The 27,528-nt window shown below is 41.0% G+C and overlaps 2 protein-coding genes across 3 annotated transcripts; one reads left to right on the forward strand and one right to left on the reverse strand.

The window, feature by feature from the left end:
* Window positions 1-6,871: 6,871 nt before the first annotated feature.
* Window positions 6,872-7,926, reverse strand: LOC128933310 (basic proline-rich protein-like). The gene is made up of 2 exons (XM_054270238.1): window positions 7,821-7,926; window positions 6,872-7,665 (listed from the first exon to the last, which is right to left on the reverse strand). The coding sequence occupies exons 1-2, from the start codon at window positions 7,924-7,926 to the stop codon at window positions 6,872-6,874; spliced, it is 900 nt and encodes a 299-aa protein (XP_054126213.1).
* On the forward strand, window positions 7,048-27,287 carry NXPE3 (neurexophilin and PC-esterase domain family member 3). Of its 2 annotated transcripts, none has more exons than XM_054270380.1 (7): window positions 7,048-7,132; window positions 8,274-8,322; window positions 10,327-10,539; window positions 18,022-18,782; window positions 20,393-20,466; window positions 23,557-23,763; window positions 25,245-27,287. In XM_054270380.1, the coding sequence occupies exons 3-7, from the start codon at window positions 10,447-10,449 to the stop codon at window positions 25,793-25,795; spliced, it is 1,686 nt and encodes a 561-aa protein (XP_054126355.1). In that variant the 5' UTR covers window positions 7,048-7,132; window positions 8,274-8,322; window positions 10,327-10,446; the 3' UTR covers window positions 25,796-27,287. The 2 variants fall into 2 exon arrangements, with proteins under 2 accessions (XP_054126355.1, XP_054126356.1); XM_054270381.1 differs by having other exon boundaries at window positions 18,094-18,782.
* The last annotated feature ends 241 nt before the right edge of the window (window positions 27,288-27,528 follow it).

Raw genomic sequence — 27,528 nt, forward strand, 5'->3', positions numbered from 1 at the left:
GAAGCCCTAGATGTTTCTTGTTATTTCCTTTTCCTGTTAGAACTTGCAAGCACAAAGACAAGACAACTTGCTTTAACTAATGCTGAGGTCAGCTGTTGTCCTTATTAATGTGTAACCTGTATATACAAAAATGGTTTTATGCAGGTACAGCAAAGCATGTACCGACAAATATTCAGCTTTATCTTACTTTTTCTTGGGAAACAGTGAAATACTAGAAAGTTTTTTTCTAATGTTCTGAAAAGTATCTTGCATGTGTAGAAGATGAGTTGCCTAAATATAGAGAAATCAAAGAATGGTGAAGTTTTTGGATTAGTTTTTACAGGGTTAAATGTAATTATAGTTTGTATATACAGAAAATATTTTCATCCTGACCATTAAAATACATACAGGGAAAGACATAATGAGGGATACAATGGAAAAATAAGGAGTAAAACTGAATGTATACTTAAAATTGTCTTCTTTCAGCCCTGTTTTGAACTCTCAAAAAATCATGATGTGGAAGTATCATAGTTTAATATATGACTTAGCATTTACTCATCTTTGTTTAAGTAAGTTTCCTTAATCTAGGTGTGCAATATTCTTTTAGCTGGATAGGGATGCAGTTTTCCTTTGGAGGTGATGGAAATTTCATAAAGAAATTGGAAGGCCTAAAATAGATCTGAAACTTTCCTGTGTTAATATTGGATTCTTTCCTTTTGAAAGGCTTCATGATCAGCAGAAGAATGTACTTTGTAGAAGAAAAGCTTATCTCTTGTGTTTTGTCCTGGGCTGATCCTCCAATGTTAGTGGGAGAGATCCCTTGGTTATTTGCCAGGTGGTGTTGCCAGCTCTGCTGTGAGTACAGTTGAAATATTTCTTTAATTTGCTTCAGAAAAATCAGATAAATATAGCTTAGGCTATTTAAACTGCACCACACAAGTAGTTTTGCTCCAGATGAGGTAGCTGGCACATGAAGGCCTGTTTTCTGCTAGTCTGTGGTAGAAATTACTCCTTTTTCTCTTTTTCTGAAGGCTGGGACAAGTAATTCTATATACCATAAAGGAAGAAGGCATTAAGACTGCAGATTTTATTTTGCTGCTTCTAAACCACAAATGTCCTTCAACAAATACTTGAGAAAATCCTTGCTAAACTAAATTGCAGAAGCCTAACAGTTGTTGATAGTTAAGTTGCTTAAACAACCATAGATTCCACTATTTGCATGCAGCAGTTTAAATAATGCACTTAGCAGCCAGTGTCTATATTGAAAAGTTGGGTTTTTTCTGAATAATGTTTGTATTTGAGCTTGCAAACTGTTCCTGGGTTTTCTTATGATTTTGTATATATTGTCTGAAGAATTCCAATTTTTGTTTCTACTTGTAGCAGGTTATCTGATGAACAAAAATGGAATACATGTTCCTTTGAGATTACCTGGGTAATTTTTACTGCACTTGATGTTCTCGTGTGTCTCACATAGATACTTTTTCCTGAGAGGATAAAATTGTAGCAGTTAGGGGAAACTGACTAAATGACAAAAAACCATAAAAACCGGTCAGTTCCCTGCTAGTGGAAAAGACACTTCCTTTTTTTTTCCTCTCCTCTTGTATTAACTTTCCCCCCTTCCCCCCCACCCAAGTGAGTATGCATCAAGTATTCATAAAGTCTTTCAAAATGTCTTCTTTTAATAGTTACACTTCTTTATTTCCCAGATTAGCTTTCTAGGACAAGTTACTGAGAAACACTTGCTTTCTATATGCCTACCAAAAAGTTGGTCTGTCTATTTTTAAATGTTTTCTTTGTCAGTAATGGAAAAAGCACAGGATCCCTTTCTTGCAAGAACATAAACCAGTATTTATCAGGAAAGGTGCTTTATCTCTTAGAAAGTGCCATGCCAAATTTTATTGTGCAAGAGCTCTCAGTAAGAATCTTTTTTTCTGGCTTCATTACGTTTATAAGTATATGGGCCAAATTTATTTGTAGCATAATTCTACTGAATTAATTTTTTTGAGACTTCACAGTGGTATTCTACCTCTAAACTAGAATTTGAGAAGAAAAGAACAATTGGGTATTGGTTTGTCTCTCTATTTCTTGCTGTTTTCTGTGAAGAATGGTGGGTGGTTAAATTGGTACAGTTAATATATTTTCTATAAGTGTTTACATTTTGGATTTATTGTTTCTTAAGTATTTTGTTTGTATTGCTGAGTTTTGAATTTTAAATAAATGATTTGTACATTTATTGAAAATTTTAAGGTGTACCTTATATTGACTTTTATGGCTATAGTCATAATCTTACAATTGGAGAGCTCTCCTGGACATGGGAAGCTGAAGAATAGAAAGCAAGTGATGACAAGATAAGCATTGGGATTCTTTCCTTGGCACAGCTGAGACATCTCATGGCCACTGTTCCAGTGCCTGGGACAGTAAGAGTGTAGTAGGGTACATGAAATGAGTTCACCAACGACTCTGAAATTGGTCTTTGTGATTTGCAGCCCTTTGTTTCCAGTGCTGGCCCTCTTTTGTGCTCTTAATTACCTGCTGTGTTTGAATTCAAAGATGTGGCTGTGTTCTGTGCCGAGTTTTCTAGAGAGGGAGTTAAGAAACACAATTGCAATGTGTGGTGTTGCCTCTCTTGGTTTGGTCAGATAGCTGCTCTCGTCTGAAACAAATGAAGGCTAATTAAATTTCTTTTAGGCTTTAGCAAAAAGAAACAGTTGAGGAGTTCAGACATACATGAAAGTCGTGTTTTACTGCAACACAATTTTCTGAAAGGTAAAAAAAAGTAAAACAAAAACAGAACTGAAACAACATAGCTAACTGTGTTTTCACTCAACTTGGAACACGTGGAGGTTTGTAGACATTTTAAACTCTTTACTATGTGTTCCTACTTCATTACACCAAAGAATTTTTTTTTTTTAAGTGGGACTCTTCTATATTTACTGTTAGGGTGGTGAGGCACTGGAACAGGTAGCCCAGAGAAATGGATACCCCACCCCTGGAAGTGTTCAAGGCCAGGTTGAATGGGGCACTGAGCAATCTGGTCTGGTTTCTGCTATGGGCAGGAATGCCCTTCCCATGGTAAGGGAGTGGGAACCAGGTGATCTTTAAGTTCCCTTCCACCTCGTTCTAGGACTCTATTTAAATAACAAGAATAAGCATAGCTAAAGTAACTCCACTTCAGGTATGAAAAAAGAAGAGCAGTGCCCTTTTCTTTTAAAGGCCTTAAAGCTGTACTAGTAAGTTTTAAATGCTGTGTGTTGTAGGGACAGTAACCACAGCACTTCAGGAACTCAGGTTGAAGTTCACTCTTGTCTCTGGCTTCTATTTATATTTGTAATAAGATCAGACCTTAAAATCTTTGGTTAGATTTGGAAAATAAAGGGATGACTAGTGGGTGGGCCCATTTTGATCAAATGGAAATAGTTACTTTTAATTTTATGGGCTGAAATCCTCATCTATGCTGAGACCACCCTGCCCACTCATTGGTGGGGTGGTGTGAGAAGCAGAAAAGCCCTTGGCTCTGTAAGCACTGCTTGGCAGTAGCTAAAACTGCCCCGTATTATCACAGTTTCCAGCACAGTCAAACACAGACCTATCATAGTCACTGTGAAGAAAATTACCTCTATTCCACCCACAACCAGTATAGGTGCTCCTTCTGATGTGTGCAAGATGATATTCACCAAGGGAAGGAATATGAGAAAATTGTGCTCAGGATGCCCAGATTAAACAAGTTGCCTCTGACTTCTAAGATGCTCTAAACTGTGAAAATTGAGATCATATGAATGCTGATATAAAGAATGCTCTGGAAAATGTAAAATCTGGCACATTGTTTAAAGTGCTCACGTGTTGGACTGAAAGCCATAAACCATTAGAAAGGCCTAAACAATTCTCAGACAATGTACTGAGCAGTCTAGTAGTCAGGGATGTTTGCTTAGCCTTGTGCTAAACTAACTGCATTCAAGCAGCAGCCTTTGGGAAATCTCTTCCTATCCATTGCTACACCAGCTGAAGTTATCCAGTCCCCTGAGCATTGGCAGCATGTTTTCTGCTGTGGGAAGTGCATGGAAAATGTGCTGAGCATCCTTACTGCTGCTTATGCCTTAGAGCCTGTGGGACCTGGGGAGAAACAGGAGACCCTGAGAAACTCCACAACCAGGATTCACTTTTCTTCTTTTCATCAGTAGTTCCTACAGCCCCTTCAACCTGAAGTTTTGGGCAAATGCCTGTGGTATTGGAACCCATGTTTTCCAGACTGGCTCTCCAGCTGCCTTGTAATGTTGATCTCTCCAGGGCAGAGATGCACTTGTTCTCTCCTCATTGCAGCTTGCTCATTCCCAGGCTCAGTAGCTTGACAGAAGCTTGGCTTCCCTGTTGGTCTCTGATTCTTTGGCTTTACTCACAGATAGGGAAATTGTTAAACATATGAACTAGGCTTTATTTTACTAGTAGGACAAACAAGCTGCCTTTATCTCACCTGCTTTCTCACATTCCTAGCTGCCTGATGCTTTCCTTCCTTTGGTGTAGCAGTGTCAGTGTTAAACTGGCAGAATCTATTCTGGGCTGCCCATGGCTGAGATGGCTGTGGCCATGTCCATTGTGTGGTGGAGAAGTAGAAAAAAAGACCAGGACGAGTTTCTTTTAGTCCCAAAGGTAAGCAGAGCCACCTGGAAGAAATGGAAACCTGTGTTCCTTCCTGCCTGTCCCTGGAGTGGGAATGCAGAACAACTGCTTGAGCCAGGTTCATGGAAAGGCTGATGCCTCTAGGAAAGCTTCTCTGTCACCTTTTGGAAAAGGACTTGAGGAAGCTGTAAGATGATTCTTCTAACAAAAGCGTTATCCCTTTAAAGCATTAGATGATGTGAAAACCATCTGATGGCACCAGCTCAGCAAAGGAGTTTTTCCAACAGCTAAATTTCAGTTCTGCCTGAAACCAGGGGCCATGCTGAACTTGTGCGCAAGGTGAGAGTGAAACTTGCTGTTCTAAGGACTGCAGAAGTACAAGACCTGGATGGTTGTGGAAGGGAAAAAGTATTGAAGAAGTGATACAAGGGTAATATAACAAAAGGAGACAGATCAAAGGTGTCTTTAGAAAGGGAACAGTGTGGGTTGTGTTCTTTGCAGACTGTCCAATGCATTGTTTGTTAAATCTCACCATACTTCAGCACAAAAGTGTGTTTTAATTTGCCTCAGGGAGCAAACCAAAACATTCCTCAACACTTGCCTATAATCAAGAATGGGTTCAGTAGTCCCATATATATTATCAAAAAATATTGTGTTTTATTGACTATTTTTCGTAGGTAAGAGAGAAAAGGGCAATGGGGTCAAGGGCCCAGCATAACTTCATCTTACTGCATATAATTCTGGAAAAAAAATAAGGAAATCTGATTATTTTTCACTATCCAGTTTTCTGTGCTCAAATCAAAATAACTGGCAAGTGCTCCTGGTGTGATAAACAAGGAGGGATGTAAGGTGAGCAGCAGCTGCTTAAGCTGTACTTCTTTTGGCACTAATGACATTTGGATGTTGCATGGTGATGAGGTGGAACAGACCTCACTAATGCCATTGACTCTCAAATAACCCAAACAGCCTCTTACATGGGGCTTTTTGTAGAGCATGGGGGCAAACACAGAGTAATTGGTTAGTGGTCTCTGTGCAAAAGGACTTCCCATGTTAGAGATTAGAAAGTCATATTTAATTCATTATTAGGTCTTCATCAAGACTAACTATAATGATAACTGAAGAATTTATGGAGAGAAATAGTGTGGGGGATCACTTCCCATCTCTGAGGGAATGTGAAAGGTAAAGTGTGGCAAAAGCTAGCATAGCAGTACCTATTTCCTTAGAAGTGGCAGGTTTTCGAACTGTTGTCACCTTCCATACCTTCACCCCCAGCATCACTCCAGATATATTAAGAGATGGATAATGCTTGGCATTTAGCACACATGTTTTGCCTTAGTTTGCACTTTGAGCTGCAGAGTTTGTAAGGGAATTTGATGCACTGCATGGCTCATGAAGGAAGTGTGAAGAGAAATGAGACTGCTATAGAACTGATAGACTTTGTGTATTGAGAGGGAAAAAAAATCAGTACCGATTATGTTTCAAAATACTGTCTTTTTAATGTGTTCTGCTCGTACAGCCAGATGGCTTTCAATTCTTGACCTACAGTGTATAATAGAAATAAAAGCTGGTGCCTGTTAGGATTTTGCTTTCTATCTCTACCAGGTAACCACTGTTGTAAGATGCAGAAAGGAGAAAAATAGAGATAAGATCACTTCTTCAAAATAGCTATGGCTGGGGCAGAAGTCAGAAGTAGGCAATTTCTAATGGCTAAAATACTATGTTCGCAAGAACGTTTCAGCTGCTCTGGCTTGTTTCTGGTTTTAAGCAACCCACATATTCCTTAGTAAAAATAAGCTTAAGCCCTTAAGCTGCACTCATACAAAGAACTTCTGGCAGGTGAGTGTTTTGGCATTCCCAAACTTATGCAGCGTTTACAGAACTAATTGCAGATGTCCTGCAGATTGAAAGTGCCACCCGGCTCTGGTGCAGGGTGCGAAGCTCAGCCCTGACTGTGTCACGTTCTCATCAAGCACAGAGAAGTCCTGCCCCAGGGCAGCAGTCTTTGCCCGGTTCTGCTGGGCCGTGCCTGCATCCCCCGCTCAGCCCCGGCAGCTGCTCTGGGTCCAGGCTCTCCTTTCTCAGCCTCCTCTCTGTCCAAGAGCCGCATCTGCTGTTTCCTGCTCCGTTCGCCCTCAGCCCCGGCAGCGTTTTTGCTGCGATGGTTCGTGTCAGAGCCTTCTCCCTTGGCTGGGGACCGTGTTGATGCCACCCAGGCCACAGCGCTTGGCTCCGCACCGCCCTCCCACATCCTGCTTTCCTAGGCTTCACCTGCCGTGGCTCAAAAATAACAGGGACGGTGGCGTTGTTTTTGTTGGGTTTTGGGTCTGTTTCCCTCTCCGTTGCCCCTTCCCGGCTGCGGCTGCTGCGGCGGGGCCAGCGCCGCTATCGGGGCGGGGCGGGAGGAGGCGCGGCGGCCGCGGCAGCCGCTGTGTGAGGGGCGGGCAGGAGGGAGGGGCGGCGGGAGCCGGGCTTTTACAGCCAGCGCCTCCGGGCCGGGGGCGAGGCCGCCGCCTGGCCCGGGGGAGCGCCGGGGGCTGCGGTGAGGGGGCGCGGGCGGCGCGGCCTGGCGCGGCTCGTCTGGGGAGCGGGGGGAAAAGGACAGCCCGGCGGGGCAGCCGGAGGGCGGCGGGCTCGGGGCCGCTGTGGGAGGCCCGGGGCGGGTGCGGGGTCCCGGGGTTGGTGGATGCCCTGCTCGGATCCCCCGTGGCCGCGGCCGGGTCCGCCCGCCCGCAGGGCCGCGCTGCCCGCGCCGCTCGGGGTGCAGCGAGGCGGCGGCTGAGGGAGCTTCCTGCCGGTGCGGGGCTGCCTTGTGCCGCTCCACGGGCACGCCGGGGCTGCCTTGTGCCGCTCCCCGGGGATGCCCATCCCGCGGCATCCTAAAGTACCTTTGAGGCAATAAAGCGGAGCTGTGCGGCTCGCACTGCCCGCAGCGGTGCTTCCTGCTCGCTGCCCCCGTCCCTGGCCCGGGGGTGCGTGTCCGGTCCCGTGTCCGCCGGCGCTGCGGCGCTGTCCCTGGGATATCGGCGGGCTGGGGGCCGCCGGCTCCCCGTGCCCCGGGGACCAGGGCGGAATCTGCGGAAAACAGCAGCAAATCTGCTTTTCCGTGCTGGCAGCCAGGCGAGCATCAGCCCCTGTGCCCCAGTGACATGGTTTGGGCATCGCCAGGGGTAGCGGCTGCTCTGTGCTTCGGAGATTTGCATGGCAGAATTTGGAGAGGTTGCACTCACACCTGCCTTTGTAACGCTGCTGGCTCAGAGAGCTGAGGGGATAGAGAGCTGACAGGAATTGACAACTTGTAAAGAAACCCAAAGCAACAATCCTGTAATGGAGCATGCGGCGTAATTTAATGACGTATTCATAAAAATGTCATTTAATCGGTTTTTGTTTTTAACATTGGGTAAAAAGGGGCTTGTGGTAACGTGGAAAAAAGCTGAGAGAAGTAATGCTTAGTAATAAATAGCAGAAAATTCAAATGCACAGCATTGAAGTTTAAAGGAATAAAATACTTCAACAAAATCCTTGGGTAATTGTAGAAACTAAAGTGATTTTACAGGTAAAAAGTTGTAACTGCCATTTTATTTTGTGCCACTGTAAGCAAACCACCAATGTATATATTTTACTAAGAAATATTTGTGTGTGTTTCTATAAATATATTTATTTTTTAATGTATTGTTTCCAAGGTTGTTGGCCTTTTGTGTGGATGGCTTCAGAGAACATTTCAGGAGTAGGGTAAGTCCTAAGGCTTTTTAGTGTATTTATGGGCTTCCCTTATACAAAAAATGAACAGGATCAATTGTTCACCAATTTTGATGACACTGGCAGTATAGTAAGCTTTTAGCATAAAGAAAGCTCTAAACTTGTACATTTAAATGTTTTAGGGCATGTGACATCTACAGAATACAGAAAATTTTAATAAAAATGTATGGTACAGCATTTGTGGTATTTTTAGGCATCTGAAATTATATCTGAAATTTTAGGCATAGGAAATTACATTGCATTTTCAATGTCTTTTCAGTGATGTGGAAAGAACTCTCAGCAACAGAACTGAAAAGTCTGGTTTTGTCTAATGTATTTGTTTTTCTTCCTCAAATGGACATATATGTCCTTAAATTACCATTTTCATGTACTCTAGGTATATTTAGTATCAATTTATGCTGTTTTATGCAAATTTCATATTAGTGCAGAACTGTTCCAACAAAGCTGCATTTTTTGGCATTTTGATACTTTCACTTTAATGGATGCCTTGCTCTTTCAATGTCAGTTCATTGGTCAGAAATACAATCTCTCTAATTCTCAGCAAAGCATTTGAAGTTATAATCCCTATAATCCTTGTAAAGCAATTTGATGTGTGGTCTATTTTGAGGCTGTCCTGGTTATACCAGTAATGTTTTTCAGTTTTCTAGCCTATATTAATTTGATAAATAATTTTTTAATTTTGATATTTAATGTGTCACTGTGTTTCATTTAAATTTACACAGCATTTTTCATATAGTCTTAAAACTATAGGTACTATGTATTATATCTTAATTGTATAAATTCTCAGTTATACTATTTATGGAAAGTTGTACCAAGTTTATGTAATCATTTGATTATGTTGTTGCACTTGGTGCAGGGTTGTATGAGTAATGCTGCTTTGAGGATGTTTGGTTTGGAGAGATTGGTGTCTTTTGAGTGTCTCTTCTTGCCATCTGTTTTCTGCTTCCAAGTTTAGAGCTTCTGCAAGAACAGTACCCTTTTTGTTTGCAAAAAGGCTGCATCAAAATTGTCCTTCTCAGAAGGAAAGGAAGGCTTAAGAGTCATTCTGAGCAAGCATTGAGATCTTTATCAGTGGCTGTAAAGTGTGTGATTTTATAGCAGATCTGTTATCAGGCAACCTTAAAGGAATGCTATTGTATGAAAGTTAAAGTTTATGAAAGACAGTACTATTATTACATTTAAAGAACCAGAAACACCAAATCACAACACATTGTATTCTTTCCAGAAGTTTATTTCTTTATTTTTTGGAACTGCATATGAGTACCTGAGATAAAAGCAATGATAAAAAAGCAGAACAGGGAAGATGTAAAGTAATGTAATGTTATAGATGGTGCATGAAGTTAAATTTTAGTGCTTTCAACTCTCTTAGGTATCTCCCGTTTAATGCTACAGTTGATTTATTTTTCCCCTCTTCCCAAGCAGCAAACTGGAGGAAGTAAGTTTTACCTTGCTTATCCAAATTTATTTCAGACACCAGTGTTTAATAACAACTTAATGGAATGTGTAAACAGGTAAATGAGAGATGTCCAAACCCACAAGTTCCTGCTATAAAAGTTAATGAGAGATGTCCAAACTCACAAGTTCCTGCTATAAAAGTTAATGGGAGATGTTCAAACCCATGAATTTCTGTTTCAGTCTGGACAGTGGTATTGTGGCCTAACAGATAAATAGGGTGGTGGTAATTTGTTTTGGTCTTTTTGATAGCCAGAATGAAATCTTGTGCTCTTCTTTTGCCTTTTTTTGGAATCCACTGCAGGTGAGACCAGCTTTATGATAAGGGTTTGCTTTGGCAGATCCAAGAGAATTCTGTAACATTACAGATAACACTGTTCAAATTAGTTCCACAAAAACAATCTGCATTGACTGTTCTGTTGTACTGGTTATTGCCCCACCATTTGTAAGCTTTCAGTGCAAAACTTGACTTTAGTTCTAGTAACTTTCTGGGACTTAACAGAGTTTTTGTAAATGCACTTGCAGGGATGAGGTGGAAGGCAGCTGAGTTCTCTCGTGCCCTGCTGAGACGAAATGCCATTCCCGTTTGCGGCGGACAGAAGCCATGGCAATGTGTAACATGGGAGGGGAAGGCACGGCTGGACCATGTGGCGTGACTCGCTCAGACTGCAGCTCTTCTGCCTGCTCATGGCAGTGCTGGCTGTCGTGGTGCTGGTCCATAACTTTTTCCAGTTAGAGGTAAGTGGAGCCTGTTTCTTCTCCAAGATGGCTTGAGCAGCGTTATTGGCTTTTGAGTGTGAGGTTAGAATTGTCTGACTGACAGCATTTAGCTGTAAATTGGAATCACAGAAAATTCATAGTTGAAGGCATGTCTGGGGGTGTTTAATCCAATACCCTCCTGAAAAGGCTGGCATCAGAGTTAGCTTGGATTGCAACAGGGTGTTTTGACTTTTGACCATATTCAAAGACACTCATATTTTACAACCTACCTAGGCAGCCTGTTGAAATGCTGCATCCCTCTTAGAGGGAAGAATGTTTGCCTTAAGTGCAACCTTTTGTCCTATTAGAATGTACTTTAACTCCAGTTCTTCTGTGACTCCCCTGTGGTTAGTGAAAGACTGCAGTTAGGTTCCCTTTTGGTCTTCTCTAGAATTAAAAAAAGATGCTTTGGTTCCCTTAGTGTCATTCCAGTTCCCTAAGCATCTCAAGGGTTCTTAACTAGTCTTGCCAGCTTTTCTCTGGCATGGGTTGTCCAAAAGCCAGACACAGTGTTCTAGGTGTGACTTCACCATAGTCTAGTTGAGGAGAACTCTAACTTTGCTCAATCATCTGCTTAGGATCTTGTTAATTCTTTGCCACAATGCTGTGCTGCTGATACATGGTGAGTTTGCTGTCTCCTGGAGTCCCTAGGTCTCTTTCTGCAGAGCTGTTACTGGCTTGTTCATCTCCAGCCTGTCTGATGCAATTTTTGTTTACCTTTCCCTTTTTCCCTCTGCTGTATCTGTCTTGCATATTTCTTCATTTTGCTTCTCACTTCAGTGCAGAGGTACTTTCAAACTGCTTAGTCAGTAAGCCCATAAGATTAAAGCCAAGGAGGATGAGGATGTGTCTGCAGGAGCCCTGGAGGCTGACCCCGCTCACTGGCTGCCTGCCTGGCCAGGCATTCCAGTGCTGCATTTGGTGGATGAGCATGGTAATGCTTAGCCTAACACCTTGTTAAATTATAGCTGTCCTTTGTGCATGTCAGCCAGTCAGTAAGTGCTTTATGCTTTTAAGTTGTGTATATGCTGTGTGCAGAATCTTCCTTCCTCCTGGCTGTGATGCCCAGGTGAAATGATCCAAAAGAGGGGCTGTAAAGCCCCCTCACCCCACACAAAACACAAATGAATTGGAAGAGGATTACATAAGGGTGAGGAAGATGTTTGGGAAGTCTAAAACCACAAGTGATTCAGGATCAATAACTGAGTGTTTGTTACATATTCCAGATCTAGTGGACACATTAAATAAAAACTGCAGAGGCTGGTTTTAAAGGAAGCAGGGATTTTTTTTTTTAAGGATTGCAGCAAAGCTGCAGAAGCTTTTGCAGTAAGTCTTTGTAGTTACTAAATGCATATATTCAAAAACTGGATGAATGCACAGAAGAAAAGTCCATTGGGGGTTCTAGATCTTAAGATATTTACCCTAGTGTTTAAGAAATCTAAACCATAAAGGGCTAAAAAGTGGGTTAAGTCTACAGGAGGAAATGGCACAGCATGTTCAGTCTGTTTTCTTTTCCCAAATACCTGCTGTTGGAAATACTGTGTTTAATGGACTTTTGGTTCAAGTTAGCATGATCCATTTTGTTTGTAGGAGGCAGCTTTTGTTTTCTCTTTCTGTGGTTTTATTTTGTTTTAGGTTTTGACCTAGGATGTTGCCTGAGGAGTGTTGATATTTAGAATCTTAAACTGTTTTCTTTCAATTTTAAAATTACATTTCTTGGAGAAAATGGCTCTGGCAGCACTTTGAGAGTGAAATGGAAAATGCAGGTTGGGTGTTCACTCTGTGCTTTCTCTGGCCATTGTCCATGATAAGTTTCTTTGTGGCTTGGTTGCCCTTTACATGTCTGCTATTCTAACCTCAGTTAAGTATTGTGCTCCTGATAAATCTTTACACTAAAACATGCAACTCTAACCCCTTCTGTTGTCATACTTTTCTGAATGGACCTGCTCCTGTATTTGTCTTGGCTCAGTTTTCTAGGCAGTCTAATATGGGCATTTATGCTGATGCTTTTCAGTCAGAGATCAAAGCCAGAAAAAATCTTATAACACTTTCATAGAATATCTGTAACCAAATCTGTTCAGGCTCTGGAAGGAGAGCTTATTGTTGGTTACTGTTGAGAATGTGTTTGTAAATGCATCACACATACTTCTCATCCCTAAAACATCCAACCTAGCCTGGTTAAAGCTCAAGATTTAAGCAATTGTCAGCTAGTGTCCCTTCTGTTTTGCTTTAGGATTTTATATCTTTTCATGTTGGAATATTTCCTCTCAATTCCTTAAACTACTAATGACACCCTCCCAGTAGTCATACCCATGTCAAATTTTTACTTTGTTATCTTGTGCTTAAAAAACCCAACAAGCTGTCCATAAAAAGTTTGGTAGCCAGCTTATTATTTACTTTGCTTTTTATTATGGAATAGCTATTCCCTTGTGGTCACATAGTTGATCATACAGTACCAGAAGAAATGTGTGTTTATTTTATTAGAATTTTTTTTCTGTGCATGTAGCCAGACACATAAAATGTGCAGTAATTTTTTGTGAAGTATCAGGATTTTGTCCAAACATCATGCTCTCAGAGTGCAGGAGGGTTTGTGTATTTGTACCAGTGGCCTTTAGGGTGACAGAACCACTTTGGGATTGGTTGTGAGTGCTATTTTATTTAAAAGGACCAAGAAGAGAGAGTCTGTGGGGAGAAGGGAAGTTTCTTGCCAGAACAGAGTATGAAATCAGATACCTGAAACTGATCAAAAGAACTGTGTGACAAAGTTTTAAATTCTTGCTGCTAAGCTGCAGGTGCCTACAAAAGATAACTTTATCTTATTCCAATTATTTCTGGAACATTTTACTGAGAGGTGATGGCTTTTGAGGACTGGCTTTGACACTTAGAGTAGTTTAGCAGCCCCTCAGTGCTGTGAGATGATAATGATAGAGAACTGATTTCATCTCTGTGACAGACAACAAATAAAGTACCTGGAGTGTAAAATTACTGAATATAAGATGGCTGACCTTTCAGGAATTGGTATTTGTTCAGATTCAGATGCTGTCTCATGGAGCTTTTATTTCCCCACTGTGCCTGTTGCCTGGGAATCTCCTGTGTTGTTTCCTGCTTTAGTGACAGTGATTTAGGCAGGTTTGCAGCAGCTGCTGAGGCCAAGGCAGGAGTTAACAGCTGGTGAAGGTACTGGGCTTTGAGGTGGAGTTCCCCTTTTCCAGCAGCAATGGAAACACTCAATGTTTTCATCAGCCACCTGCACTGTGGTGTTTAACTGAGGACAGGTGTTCATTGCAGATCTCCCCAAGTACTCTGTGACCCATCTAGAGTATCTTTGAGAGAATTATTGCCTGGGTTAATCTTTATGTTGTATCTAATTTTTGCTTAGTTGGTGGTGAGAATGCCAAAAGCTGAGGAGATGAGCTGAAACTTTCATTAGTTCTCATAAAAATACTTTTTCCTTTTTTTTCCTTTTTATGGCATCTCTAATGCAGGAACTGCAAATGGATTTATTTGTGCTTAACTGACATGTAATCTCTTCTATCCTGCCTGGCAGGTAGCCATTAAATTACTTTGTGGTCACATTTGGGTTCTGGTTAGCTTCAAAATGCAGTAAATTAAAAAAAAAAAAGATAGGAAAAAACCCCCCAAAAGCAAAAAACCGAAACAAACTCCTCCCACACAAACAAAAACACCTCAAATGCAACAAACAAACAATGCCCCTTGGGAAATGCACTTAAAATACTTGACATCTTGAATGGTGTATAGATGGAAATAAGCAAAGCAGGTGTTATCCAACATGGAGCCTGTCATCAACACTAAAACAGTCTGTGTCATAAAGGAAGAGCACTCTTGAGAAATCCTCTCTATCTGCTTTTCATAAAGGAATTTTGTTTAGTTTAGCTACTAACTACAATAGAAAACCCTTCGTTCTGCACAGTCTCAGTATGATGACAGAGAGGAACCAGAGAGACTTGGAAATGCCAAGAGAGAGTAGGAAATGAAGTGGGGACAAACTCAGCTAATTATTTACCTCAGAGCAGACCTTGTGTATCCATAGGGGCAGGAGAACTTAAGTACTTGTTTGGAGCTGAGCCTGGGAAACACTTAAGAAAGGAAGATGGTTTGGAAAGCTTTTATATTCCAGTCAGGGATCTTTGGTGTATTAATTGACTCTGAAGCTTTTTCTGCCTTTACTGGCAAAGAGAATCTGTGCATCTCCTGTGAATAGCATCCATGGTCTAGCTTATTTTCACACAAAAGCTTATAATTCTGCAACAATACAGGGTCCTGGTTAGGCTTGAAAGAGGCTGGAGAAAGAATGCTCCTTCAGGATGTTGAAGAAGCTCTGCTTTTACCTTCATGGAGCTTCCCCCTCAGGCCCTTTGAAGATAGACTGAGGAAATATTTGTGATATGATCTATTCTGCTTAGGGGGACATAACCTGGAGATGTTGAAGTGACAGTGCATGTCCTTGCTCTCAGCTGCATACAAGGAAGAGCTTTGGCTAAAAAAGCCAAAAAAATCTCTGTAGGTGGACTGATTTGCAGCCATCAAACCATATTCTCTTTTCTGAATGAGTTTGTTGGCTTGGTGCTCTCTGCACCCTTTCCCAGTGAAAGATATGGGTATGCCTCTGGAAAGACTTCAGAAAGCCTAGCTGGGCCAGAAATGGTATCTCTGCATCTCTGACAGAAAGACTGGGTTAAAAACCCCCCAGGAAATTTATAGAAGATTAAAATTAGGGATACATCAGTTTTTAAGCTGTCTTAGATGACCATCTCTTCTTAAATTGAAAGGATTTGTTTTTCCCCATGTCCACCAACCAGTGAAGAACCAACTGAAAGCCAGAAACTTTCTCTTGGGAACTTACACTGAAAACAGCAATTAATCCTAACACATATTCTCCCTTCCCACTCCTCTTTAGGAAAATAGATAAATATTTTTGCTGAGACATTGTTGCTGGCTTATTGGATGCATCAAAATATATAGCAAATTTTTATATAGCAAATATTTTAAGAATATTTCCATGCAGTATTTTCTGTGTTATATGTATATATGTGCGGATATATTTATGCATGAGCAAGTGAAGGGAAGAAGTTGTGAAGGTGCCCAAAAATAGAAACTTGGCTTAATTCAAGAGTGCATCTAGGCAAGATTTAAAGTAGAACTGTGCCTGAGATTCACTCTCAGCTTTGGCTGAAATTTACTGGACTAATAAAAGTAATGTGCAGCTTACATCTGCAGCTTGGCTTGCTGCAGCTTGGCTTGCTATGATGGAAAACAAAAATAATTATGAATTATGGCCTTCAGGGAAAATTTATTAAATCCTGGGCGGGACTATCAAACAGAAGCAAAAGCTTCTATTGTGATGTTAACATCTGGTGTATAGATGAGTATATGTCAATTTATGTTTTAGAGCTACAGTGTAGCAATTTACAGTTTCAGGTTTTATAGTTAACTTGGATATCAAACAAAGATTTTGTGTATCCATTGTACGTCCTCCTGTGCTCATCCTCTTACTCTAAAGCTGATCAAAAGCAATTTATGTCACAGTCTTCAAAAGCCTGTATGTTTTTATTCCTTGTTAGGTTTACCTTTCTTCTGAATAAGTATGTTGAATCTCAGTGTGGTTCAAATGATTTTAAGACACTGCTGATGTTTCCATGGCCTAAGAAAGATTTATAACAATGAATAAAGCTTTAATATGAGTGTTGTGATTTTAGTACATGACATTTAAAAGTAGCTAGTAGTGAGTAGTTAGTTAAGGAGGAAGTAAATGGAAAACACTGAGGTATTGGTAAGTAAAATGATATTTTTTAAGATTTCAAACAATGTAGTTTGATTTTTTTAGCAATCTTTCAAATCTAAATGAGCATATCATCTGATGCTATGTGAATGGTGCACTGTATAATTTTAATCTTTGCTTGAAAGACTATTTTCCTTCTTTATGAAATAGAACTATGGATAAGTTCTACTACATATACCTGGTAATTAATTGGTCATTAACTGCTGATTTTATGTGTATTTGAAGAAGTTTTTTTTAATTTGCTGATTAGAAATCTCATGGGTACCTCTGGAGTCTTAGACTGTGCTATTTTTAAAATTTTCCTAATGCAAATCTGCAAAATTATGTGATGTCATAAAGAAGATGGTATCTGCAGTCATTTGCATGCAAATACAGCTTTGGACACTGATATTTTTGCACAAAATACAGTTTTATCAAGCTGCAGCAGAAGCCTTTTCTCTTAGTTTAGTTTTGTATTTAAGTATTTTAATTTACAAACTCTTGTGTGATTAGGGGATGCTTTGCTTGCTGTTTCATTTGGTGCTAGAAGCAGCTGTATATAGATTTTAAAATCTTATAAATAAGATTTATAAATAAGCAGGTTTTTTAGTCCTAGCTTGTCCTGTACTATTCTACTTGCCAACTGGCTCATGAATTTATTGTCCCAGGAGGATCTGGGCTTTTGTTCTTTTATTTCTTTTAATGTGTACACTGCAGGGAAACATGCATTTCAGATAATTAGCCAAGAAGAGATGTGAGTGTGATCAGATAAATGAGTGCAGCTGCCACATGCAGCAAACCTCTCTGGAAGGCAGGGGTGCATCAGCTTAACCTGCAGTGTAACATCTCAAAGAAAACCTATTTGCTTGCATTACATGGGGCAGCTATTAGAACCCATGGTGCTCCAAAGCTAAAATGTTACTGCAGAAGAAAAGGAAATGTGATTTATAATTTAATCATCCAACCTTTTTGTGGGGGTGTTCACAGGGGTCCCAGGATGAGGGAAGAGATGAGAATCTTGGCTCCATGTTTCAGAAGGCTGATTTATTATTTCATGATATGCATTATATTGAAAGAAAATGATATATTAAAACTATACTAAAAGAATAGAAGAAAGAATTTCATCAGAAGGCTAGCAAGGAATAGAAAGGAATGAATAATAAAAGCTTGTGACTCTTAGAGAGACCAAGTGAGCTGACTGTGATTGGCCATTAATTAGAAACAACCAACATGGACCAATCAAAGATGCACCTGTTGCATTCCACAGCAGCAGATAATCATTGTTTACATTTCATTTCTGAGGCCTCTCAGCTTCTTAGGAGAAAAAATCCTAGCAAAAGGATTTTTCCTAAAATGTGTCTGTGACACCTTTTGTCATTTTTTTTTCACATTGCTGATATTTGGAGAGTGTACTGGTAGCTGAAACACTGCCATGCATTGGATGTAAGCTCTTTAAATGCTTGTTTGCCAAAGCAGGATACATACAGGTTGCCCACCTGTTTCCTTAGAAATCTCATGATCAAAGTAATAGATTTGGGTCTTCTAGTGAAGTTGCTTCATTTGGCCAGTTTGAAAGCTCTGTAAAGCAAATCCCAGCTCTTAGGACCATTTCCCAACAAAGCATCCATTATTCCCAGTGTTTCATTTCACAGCACAGCTTCAGGTAATGTTTTTCTCCCCAGCACCTGGATGATGACACAGTTTCAGGATCGAATTGGATAACAGAAAATAATGTGCAGCATCCTCTGTCCCAGACAGCCAAAACCACCAGGAAGCCTTACTGCGGGTACACGGAGCAGGCCTTGTCCAAACGGGAACAAGCGGAGCAGGAATCCTTGCTTGCTGCAATACAGTGGCCAAAGCCCCCTGATGGCAAAATCCCCTTTGCACAGAGCACTGATCCCACGCACAGTGACTTTGTGATTGTGAAACCCAACAGGTTCTTCAAGGTGGGTGATCAGTTGGAGGTACTCGTTCGCATGAAGGATTTCCAAGGAAAGCCCAAGCAGTACGGTGGAGACTATTTACTAGCACGAGTTCACTCTCCTGGCCTGAAAGCTGGAGCAGCAGGAAGGATTGTAGATTGCCACAATGGCCTTTACAAAGTCTTCTTTACCTTGCTTTGGCCAGGAGAGGTCAAAGTTTCTGTGTCACTTGTCCATCCGAGTGAAGCCATCCAAGTCCTCGTGCGGTTGCGCGAGGAAAGGCCGGACAGAGTCTATTTCAAAAGCTCCTTCAAGTCTGGGAGGTATTCAGAGACTACAGAGTGCAACGTTTGCCTGCCTGCAGGTCTCCCAGTCTGTAACTTCACAGATCTCTACACGGGTGAGCCGTGGTTCTGTTACAAGCCTCGGAAACTGTCCTGTGCCAGCCGAATCAACCATGCCAAAGGTGGATATCTGAAAGGTCTTCTGACACAGGAGGAAAGCCTCTTTTTCCAAAGGTTTGTGTGTTGTTGGATTTATATATACTCAGTCAAGTCAATAGGCATATTTAAGGCTATTGTTTAAATAAGACACATTGCCTTAGAGGTGGAGTGTATCTGCAGGACCAGGTGTTAGGTGTTAGTTGATGAATAGTGTGTTCCCCTCCATTCAGCTGTGCAAAAATCTCAGCAATCTTAAAGAAACTTGGCATGTAGTTCTCTTTCTGTGCTTTGAATTCAACCCTGCTGAATTTCACAAGAGCATGCTGTCTAAATCTGTTGCTGGTTTTTTGAGACTATTTCCTTATTTTCTATTTCCATACGTGCACTTGCAATATTAATAACAATGCTTTGAGAAGTATTTTTGGCCAAATATAAGCAATCTAAAAAGGATCCGGGTTTTAGGCTCATTTTTACAGAAATTACCAATTGTTTTTGTCCTCATCAAAAATTGTCTTAAATGTGTTCCTTGTTGCTCAATATGACTTTCAAATCTTATAAACAATTTTCATAAACGAAACACCTGGTGGAACAAATTGCTGAGAAATACCCATGCAAATGGAAATGATCTGTGCATGTTATTTCAAGTGTCAAACTAAATTAGTTTCACAGTCATATTTTATTTCTGCAAACAGCATTAAAAAAATCCCAAACGATCTATTATTGCCTGTGTATGTGTGACAGAACTGCTTCTGTATGAAATTACATAGCTGAATTTAGATAAAGTTAGTTACTGTGTAGTGTCAGAGTTGTAGTTGCAATGCCTTGCTAATGCCTTGCTCTCCAACAAAGATGTTGTAGGAAAATCTTTTGGGACAATGTTCACTTGAGGTCTAAATTGGAAAGATTTTAGGGTAGCAGCTCCAAATAATGTAATTTAGGAAAGTATGTGTGCATGTTCATAACCAAGACCAGAAATAAAAAGTAAGCATCAGTGGGGGATTTTTTTTTTGGCTCATCCATATCAAGTGGATCTTTTGACTTTCTGTGTCTCTGTCAGTCCACCTGTAAAATATAGCTTATATTTATTGGTGATGTTTCCATATGGGAATGGGAAAGCTGTTTTTCTTGGTTTAGTTTTGATTGTTTATTTGTTTGTTTGTTTCATTCAGCTCTGAGATCCTTGACTGAAGTGGCTTAAAGAAATTCAAAATAATTTATTTCTTAAATGGTGAAAAACAAATAGACAAGGATTCTCTTCAAAACAGTAGCAAAGGACAGAACAAGATCTCAGTATCTGTCAGCTGGGAGCTGCTGCTGTGGCCCTGTACCCTTGCAGTGATTTGTCCCCACAAGTTCTGCAGGCTGGGAACATCTTTGGGGCAAATCCCCAAAAGCTTCCTGCACCTCTGGCAGCTTGATTGCTTTGCTGAGATTTGTGTCAGTACAAGTTTGCACAAGATTTGTGTCAGTGCCATGAAATTTTGAATTTGGATCGAGAATAGCAACTATAGTCTCAAAATAAATGTGGAATGAATTCAGCTGTAGGAAGTAGAGTAAACTTAGAGTAAAAATTTGTAGTGCTGTGTGCTTATTTGAAGTGGAGGAAGAAAAAAAATGAGATAAATATTACCTCCAAGTTTCACAGTAACTTTTGCAAATATTGCTGTGTTCATTTTTTGTTCAAGTGACGTGAATATCAAAAGGCCAATACTCTCCAGTGGACCTGATTCAGTCATTGTAAAGCCCACAGCATTTACAGGTAAGCTGAACTGCATAAGATTCTTGTTTGTAATTCATAATCAAATTTATAAAAAGAACAACAGGCATCAAATGATAATTTGGGGTTTTTTTTAACATGGCAAAAAAATCAGTATCAGATTTTTATTAAGATGATGAAGGCTTTTGTGTGTTAACTTTAATACAAGTTCACAAATAGTGAATTTTTTTTCTGAAATTACATACATAAATGGGATTATTAGCAAAAGAAGAAATGAAAAGAAGAGACAACTTTGTTCTCTTGCCAAAAATGCCTTTTATTTCTCCTAGCATTTACTCACAGTGTAAAATCTCTTTGAGTAACTGCTTACCAAACTCTCAATCTAATGAAAACAGCTGTGTGGTGTTTCTTAATTTCTTTCTTTGTTAAGAATGTTGTCTAACAGATTTTGATTGCATTTAAGTATTACTATAATTTGTGTTACCACAGGATGTCAGAATCTACAGTTCTGGACCAAAACTTAATTGTTCTGTGCCCTTTCTAAGAACAGAACAAAGACAGTCTGTAGTAAAATGAACTCAGAGATTTTATCTCATTCATATCCAAAAGCAAGCTTTTTATGCTTCTAAAAAGTCTGCATAAAATGTGATACACAGAGAATTATTTCTTAAATGAAAACTTTTCGTATTTTTTTTCATTAGGTTATAAGAGACTTTTAAGGTAGAGTTACTGACCTGAGCAATAAAGTCTGAACAGAAGGCAACTTAGAGCATTTCTTGCTTTTAGTTTTACTGTTCACTTAAAAAACACAGTTCTGTTACTAGGCTTGCAGCATTTTACCCTCCACCTCTTTTCTTTGTCCAGATCCTTTAGCTGAAGTGTTTTTGTTGCTTTTTTTAATCCTGGATGTTTCCTGACAGAAACTGCTGCAAATTCAAAATTTGATTGTCACCCTTCTTCCAGGAGCTAAGAATGATCAAAGCCTGCCTACAATGTCCTGACAATTAATGCTGGGTTAAAAAGGGTGGATAGGCATAGCACACTTCCTCAGGGAAATTCCTTCCAAGTACAGCAGTCTCTGAATAAATAAACTGAACTTATTGCTATAATGCTCTTGAATGTGTGGATTGGTTAGGACTGATGATACACACAAACTCATTGTTCTTTTTGTGCATGTTTTTCTGTATGGTGGTAAATGTAGATCAAGTTTTTAAAAACATTTGTTTTTCTGAAATACAAGTTTTTATTTCTATCCTTGTTTTTTAACTTCAGATTGGAGCTTTTATTCTCTTTTATAAAATCTCAAAGTAAGGGCCAATTCTGAATTTTGGGCCAAAACTGGTATGATACTATACACAGATTGAAATGCTGATTTACTGTGGGGCACCAAAAAGTTGTTCTAGTACCACTGTTATATATATATATATATATGAATCCATCTAAAAGGTAAAAAATTGAATTGCTTTTGCATCAAAACTTAGAATCAAACAAACTCAATTTCTGAATTCACATTCTGAATTAGTCTTTAATGACTATTGAAGGCTCTTTTAAGGCTCTTTTTTTTTTTTCTTTCTCCTGTTAATAAATATTAGATGAGTTCACATTATTATCTAGGTTTTTTTCCTTCCTTGATCCTGCTGTCAGATTTAAAGAATCATCCAGAGATAGAATTTTCTGATGGCTTTGTTCTGTGGTAATTGTGATTATATTATTTGTGTTATACAAATGTAAGTGTATAGTAGTTTGGTTTTTAGTGTCCTTGCGAGGTCTAAGGAGGTTAACATCCACTAATACAACATGCAGAGCATATTGAATAGAAAAAGAGTAATAAAAATGCTTATTAGGAAAGATGGTTATGGTTGGCTCTATCTGTGTTAGAAGCATCTATCAGAGGATGCTTTTGGGCTCTGGAATTCCAGTGTTTGTACTTTTACATCATCTGAACAGTCCCTGGCAAGATTTTGGCCACAGCAAGGTGTGCTTTATCAAACAGCTGTAAGTTATGACAGGGCATGGACTGTCCTTAGCAGTCCCCACACCAAGGTGAGTAGAAGTGCTTAAACAGAAGTGTCTGCTCCATGCAGCTGGTGTTTGTGCCAGGGAAGATCTCCATGCTTGTTCAGCTGAGGTATTTGAATACACAAATGGCAAAGGAGGGACGTGAAACAGCCTTACAGAACTTTGATGTACCAATATCCCCCTGGTTACTAAGAGATATATGGCAGTATTTGTATGATATAACCATGAGATTGCAGTTTCTCTTCCTGTAATCTCCTGTAATCCTGATACTTTTGCTTGCAAAGTATTGCTCAATTTCTGCAAGTTAAAAGGGCATCCTATGGTCCAGAGCTTCCCTGATGTGTAGTTGCCCCTCAGGCAGTAAATGGGGAGGGGGCTGGATGTCAGAGATAAAGTACGAAATCCACGGAATTAGGGACTCTCTTAATTATCATATTCAAATGGCACATACACCATTTTTGATCATAGCTTCAATTCTGGCATTTTCTGGCTTTGGAGGCCTTATGGTTCATACTTAACTCTTCTAGAGTGCCGAGGTATGTGTTACTCCGTAGGAGTAGTTCTTTGGGGGTTTGCCTCGGTCTGTGTGGGGGTTTTGTGGGTTTGTTTTGGATTTTTTGGATGTTTCTCTGGGTGTTGCCAGGCTGTCCCCGCGGGTCGGTGTCCCCGCCGAGCAGCGCTGCAGTGCGCGGGCCGGCCGCTGGAGGGCAGCAGCGCGCCGCGGCAGGGCGGCCTCCGTGCTGGATCCGCAGCGGGACGGGGAGGATGCTGTGCCGGCCTCCCTGCCTTCCCTCCTTCTGCAGCGGGACGGGGAGGATGCTGTGCCGGCCTCCCTGCCTTCCCTCCTTCTGCAGCGGGACGGGGAGGATGCTGTGCCGGCCTCCTGCCTCCGCTCCTTGTGCAGGGCAAACACCCGCCACTGAGTGCCTCCAGCGCCCAGAGAAAGGTGTCAGATACGTTTTTACATTAGCAGCAGAGATACCATTTAATTAAAACCAAGCTGAACTATAATCGGCCACCCAGCTCTTGTCAGCAGTCGCTGACTACATGTCGGTGAAGATTATGGAGGCTGTTTTGGTTGCATGTTAATTTCAAAGGATTTTTCTCTTCCAGATTCAAGCAGTATGGGCAGAGCTGAAGATCCCACAGCTTCCCCTTCTGGTTATTATTATGAAGACCAGTGGAGGTCCAGAACACATTGGATCCATAATTTTAACAAATCAGAGGATATAACTGAGTGCTTACAAGGAAAAGTAATCCACTTGTTTGGAGACTCTACAATAAGGCAGTGGTTTGAATATTTGACAGCATTTGTTCCAGGTAATTTTTTGTTATTTAGCTTTAAGGGCCTTTACAAAGCCTTATTTCTCACATCTCAGACACAGAACTGGTTTTACTGAGTGACAGTGACAAAACAAAGGAAGAGGAAAGACAAAACCTCATCAGAAGCCCTGGCAGACAGCCAAATGTTTGAGCAGACACTGAAAACATGTAGGCCTTGTAAATGGGGCCACCAGGTGTCTGCAAAGTTGTCCTTGTAACAGGACTGCTGCTGTGGTCATGAGTTAAGGTGGCAGAAAACCACTTGGGTTGCCTCTGTAAGGCCTTGCAGCATCCCAGTCACAGGAGAGATTTTGGAATGAAGTAGCAAATTACCTCCATTGCTATTTATAGGTTTTGGGGCCCTTTTCATTATTCAAGTTATTTAAGTAGAAGAATTTCAGTAGAAAATTAAATATTCCTGCCTCCCTCATCCCTTTCCCCTGAACCACTTCAGTTGTGTTGAAATACAGTCTTTGAGCTGCCTTAATTCCTACAACTTGAAGTAATCTTTAAATTTAATGGAGTCCTAAAATTGCTAGAAGAGTTCTTGTGAACCCTGGATTCAGAGAGTAACTGACTATTTGTAAAAAAATTAATTTTTACAAGAGAGAAGGAAATAGTTTGGGAAACTTGGAAAAGGCATTGACAGCCTTATGAAATCCAAATGTGCTGTCCTGAAGATTTCAACACCCATAAACTCCGCTCTGAAAAATGATGCTCAACGTCTGTTTAGTTTTAGAGTTCTTTGAAATATGTTCAGGTTTCCTTATCTACTCCTGCTTTGCCCTGTGGTCTGAGCATCTTGTTGAAAGCTTGAAGTTCTTGTGCTGTGTAGGAGCGTTGGGGGGTAGGACAGTCGGGATGGATAGAGATGAGAGATCTCTGCAGCCAGGTCATGGAACTTACAGTTTATTGCAAAGGGCCTGGGTGCAGGGCCCTGCTGGGAGCTGCCAGCCACAGCTCGGAGCAGGCCTGAGAGAAGAGAGGGGGAGAGAGGATGAGAGCGTAAGAGAGTAAAACGGGAAGGAGAGTGAAGTTTTCGTTACAATACAATAAATCATCTTCTGTGTTGAATATTTTGATTCTCACTAACTAATTTAGTACAATATACAAATCTTATAGCATTTCTATACAGCTTATGAGAATCGCTACGTTACTATACTGTGTTATATTTTAAACCTTAAAAACTACTCTTTGGACTCCTTCTGCTAAACTGGTAGGGTCTGCTCGGACCCTTAGACTTGCCTGCAAGCAGAGGGTATTGTTTCATCAAAAGGGGATTACCTTCAGTCTGGTCACACCATTGTTTTCCCATTGTTCAGTAACTAAAAGATCTCAAAGCTTGCTTTCATTTCAATCTCGCTTATAGTTTCTATCTTCTCAAAATCTTTTGCCAGACAATCATATTTGTAAAGTTTTCCTGTTTCATCTTCCCCAACAGTGCTGTCTTTGTCTAACGCTCGCTCCTGGCCTTTCAGATCTGGTGGAATTTAACCTGGGCAGCCCGAAGAACGTGGGCCCCTTCATGTCGGTGGACCTGAAGCACAACATCCTGCTGAAGTTCCGCTGCCACGGGCCGCCCATCCGCTTCTCCACCGTGTTCAGCAGCGAGCTGCGCTACATCGCCAACGAGCTCGACAGCATCGTGGGCGGCAGGAACACCGTGGTTGCCATCACCATCTGGTCCCACTTCAGCACCTTCCCCGTGGAGGTGTACATCCGCCGCCTCAGGAACATCCGCAGGGCCGTGCTGCAGCTGCTGGACCGCAGCCCCAAGACCGCCATCGTCATCAGAACGGCCAACGTGCAGGAGCTGGGGCCGGAAGTGAGCCTCTTCAACAGCGACTGGTATTCCTTTCAGCTAGATTCTGTCATGAGGAAAATGTTCTCAGGAATTGCTGTGCACTTTGTGGATGCTTGGGAGATGTCTGTGGCTCATTACTCGCCACATAACCTGCACCCTAATGAAGTAATTGTTAAGAATCAAATAGATGCGTTTTTATCTTATGTGTGCCCTCTGCAAACTTAGCACAAATGGGTGTCCCTATGTCGCCTTTTGCTATAGCCCAAGTACAGCTGCTCTTTTGAGCTGTGGAATGAGGCTGGATGATAAGGAGGAGCTCTGGGTACTTGCATGCAGGACAACTACGGTGGCCTTAGTCTGGGTAGCTGTGAAAGGGTGGTAAAGAGGAGTTGACTCTTCAGGCCATATCTTCCTGCAAGGTTGATTCCTTCAAGCTTATCATTCATACCTGAGATTATTAGAGCACCTTAAATTAAATTGGCAGGATTCAATAAGAGATTATTTGGGTTATTAGCTTTACTAGTTATCTGCACGGTATGCCTAATTTAATCCGTGTGACACTGATTCTGTTGCCAGGGTCTTGTTGCTCAGAACAGTGTGTGAAACCTGGGAAGGATTTTGGGAATGGTCTTTCTCTCAGCATTCCAGAGCATAAGGGATGTCTTCTCCAGCTGTGTGTCAGAGAAACACAGTGTCTTGTTTCAAAGTCCTAATTAGAAACATAAAGGGTGTGTACCAAAGTCACCAATAAAGAAGCACAATCACAATATCTGTAGAATTAAGTCATGAAGAATTTGCTGAAATCTGATTGAGCACCCTAGTTAGGTACCTTTATTTACAGATGGCTGCTAAATAGTGCAAATAGCCAGTATTTTAGTTTGGTTTCTTGTACTACTGAATTTCTTTTGAGCTTTGATACACTGTCTACTCCTTGATTTGTCATTAGTGAGGATATATGTGTTTTATGACCTCAGCAAAAACAGTGTTTCAGGCAGTTTCTGCAAGTTCAAGTTGCAGGCTTGCCTACTTGAAGCTTAAAGCATTTGGCAGTGAAAGTGTTTCATTTAGCAGTGAAAGTGTTTCATTTGCCAGTGAAAGTGTTTCCATTGCCTGCCAGCTGCCGCCGTTCCCTTAAGGTCCTGCAAAGCCGGGCTGCCCTCTGCTGTGTCCTTCATACCCTGAATCTGGACAGGGAGCCAAGTGACCCGAGGGTCCTGCTGTGCTTTGGCAGTGGCCACACAATGACTCCTCTTCAGGGTCTGGCAGTTCTGTCATTTCTTCATGAACTTCACTGCTGCCAGTATAAAAGGTGGCACACCCTGCACCCAAAAGCTGAGCGTGCCCAGGGCTGCCTTCATCTATCTGCTTGGCACAGAACCAGGTTTGCTGGGCTGACAGCTGGTGGCTCTGCCTCCTGGCCTGGCATTTACTGCTGCTTACTTGATTGAGCCTGCCTACAGTTTTAACTAGAAGCACTTTGAAAACAGTTTGTGATGAAGTCAAGTCCCAAATGAAACAGCAGAGAGGTGTTCCATGCTGTCTTATCTTTGGTCACGCTCAGGCCAAAGCCAGTCTTCACTGGCTTGTGTCAAAACCAAGTTGAGTCTTTGTGAGCAAACTGAGAAGATTAATAAGGCAAATTGGCAGGTTGCACAGAGTGAAATTATCAAAATGTCTTTATGTTAAAAAAAGTTTCGCTCCTTGTTAGCTTGCTGCTCTCCTATTGCCAGAGCCCTAAGAGAGCCAATGCTGCCAGCTACAGCAACAGTGTTTCTTATTGTGTTCATTTTATAGAGCAACTGAGAAGTGGTTTAAAAACAGATATAAATTATTTTAGCATGCAAAAGGCATCGGTACTATCCATCTATAAACTTTACAATTTAAAGATGTTTAAACATGTCTGGAGGAATTGTGTACACTGAAACGGCATTCATTCTTAGCTTTTCAAATCAGCAGCA

Source organism: Melozone crissalis, unplaced genomic scaffold (assembly GCF_028551555.1).
Source record: "Melozone crissalis strain CALT ecotype California unplaced genomic scaffold, PUWL_Pcris_2 ptg000009l_1, whole genome shotgun sequence".
Taxonomy (NCBI): domain Eukaryota; kingdom Metazoa; phylum Chordata; class Aves; order Passeriformes; family Passerellidae; genus Melozone; species Melozone crissalis.

Excerpts from the sequence above, each read along its gene's own strand:
- LOC128933310 (XM_054270238.1), bottom strand. The coding sequence starts at position 7,926 with ATGCTCCATTACAGGATTGTTGCTTTGGGTTTCTTTACAAGTTGTCAA. Across the intron at positions 7,666-7,820 it reads GCAGCGTTACAAAGGCAGGT|ATTCCGCCCTGGTCCCCGGG; the intron begins GTGAGTGCAACC and ends TGTTTTCCGCAG.
- NXPE3 (XM_054270380.1), top strand. The coding sequence starts at position 10,447 with ATGTGGCGTGACTCGCTCAGACTGCAGCTCTTCTGCCTGCTCATGGCA. Across the intron at positions 10,540-18,021 it reads ATAACTTTTTCCAGTTAGAG|CACCTGGATGATGACACAGT; the intron begins GTAAGTGGAGCC and ends TTTTCTCCCCAG. Across the intron at positions 18,783-20,392 it reads GAAAGCCTCTTTTTCCAAAG|TGACGTGAATATCAAAAGGC; the intron begins GTTTGTGTGTTG and ends TTTTTGTTCAAG.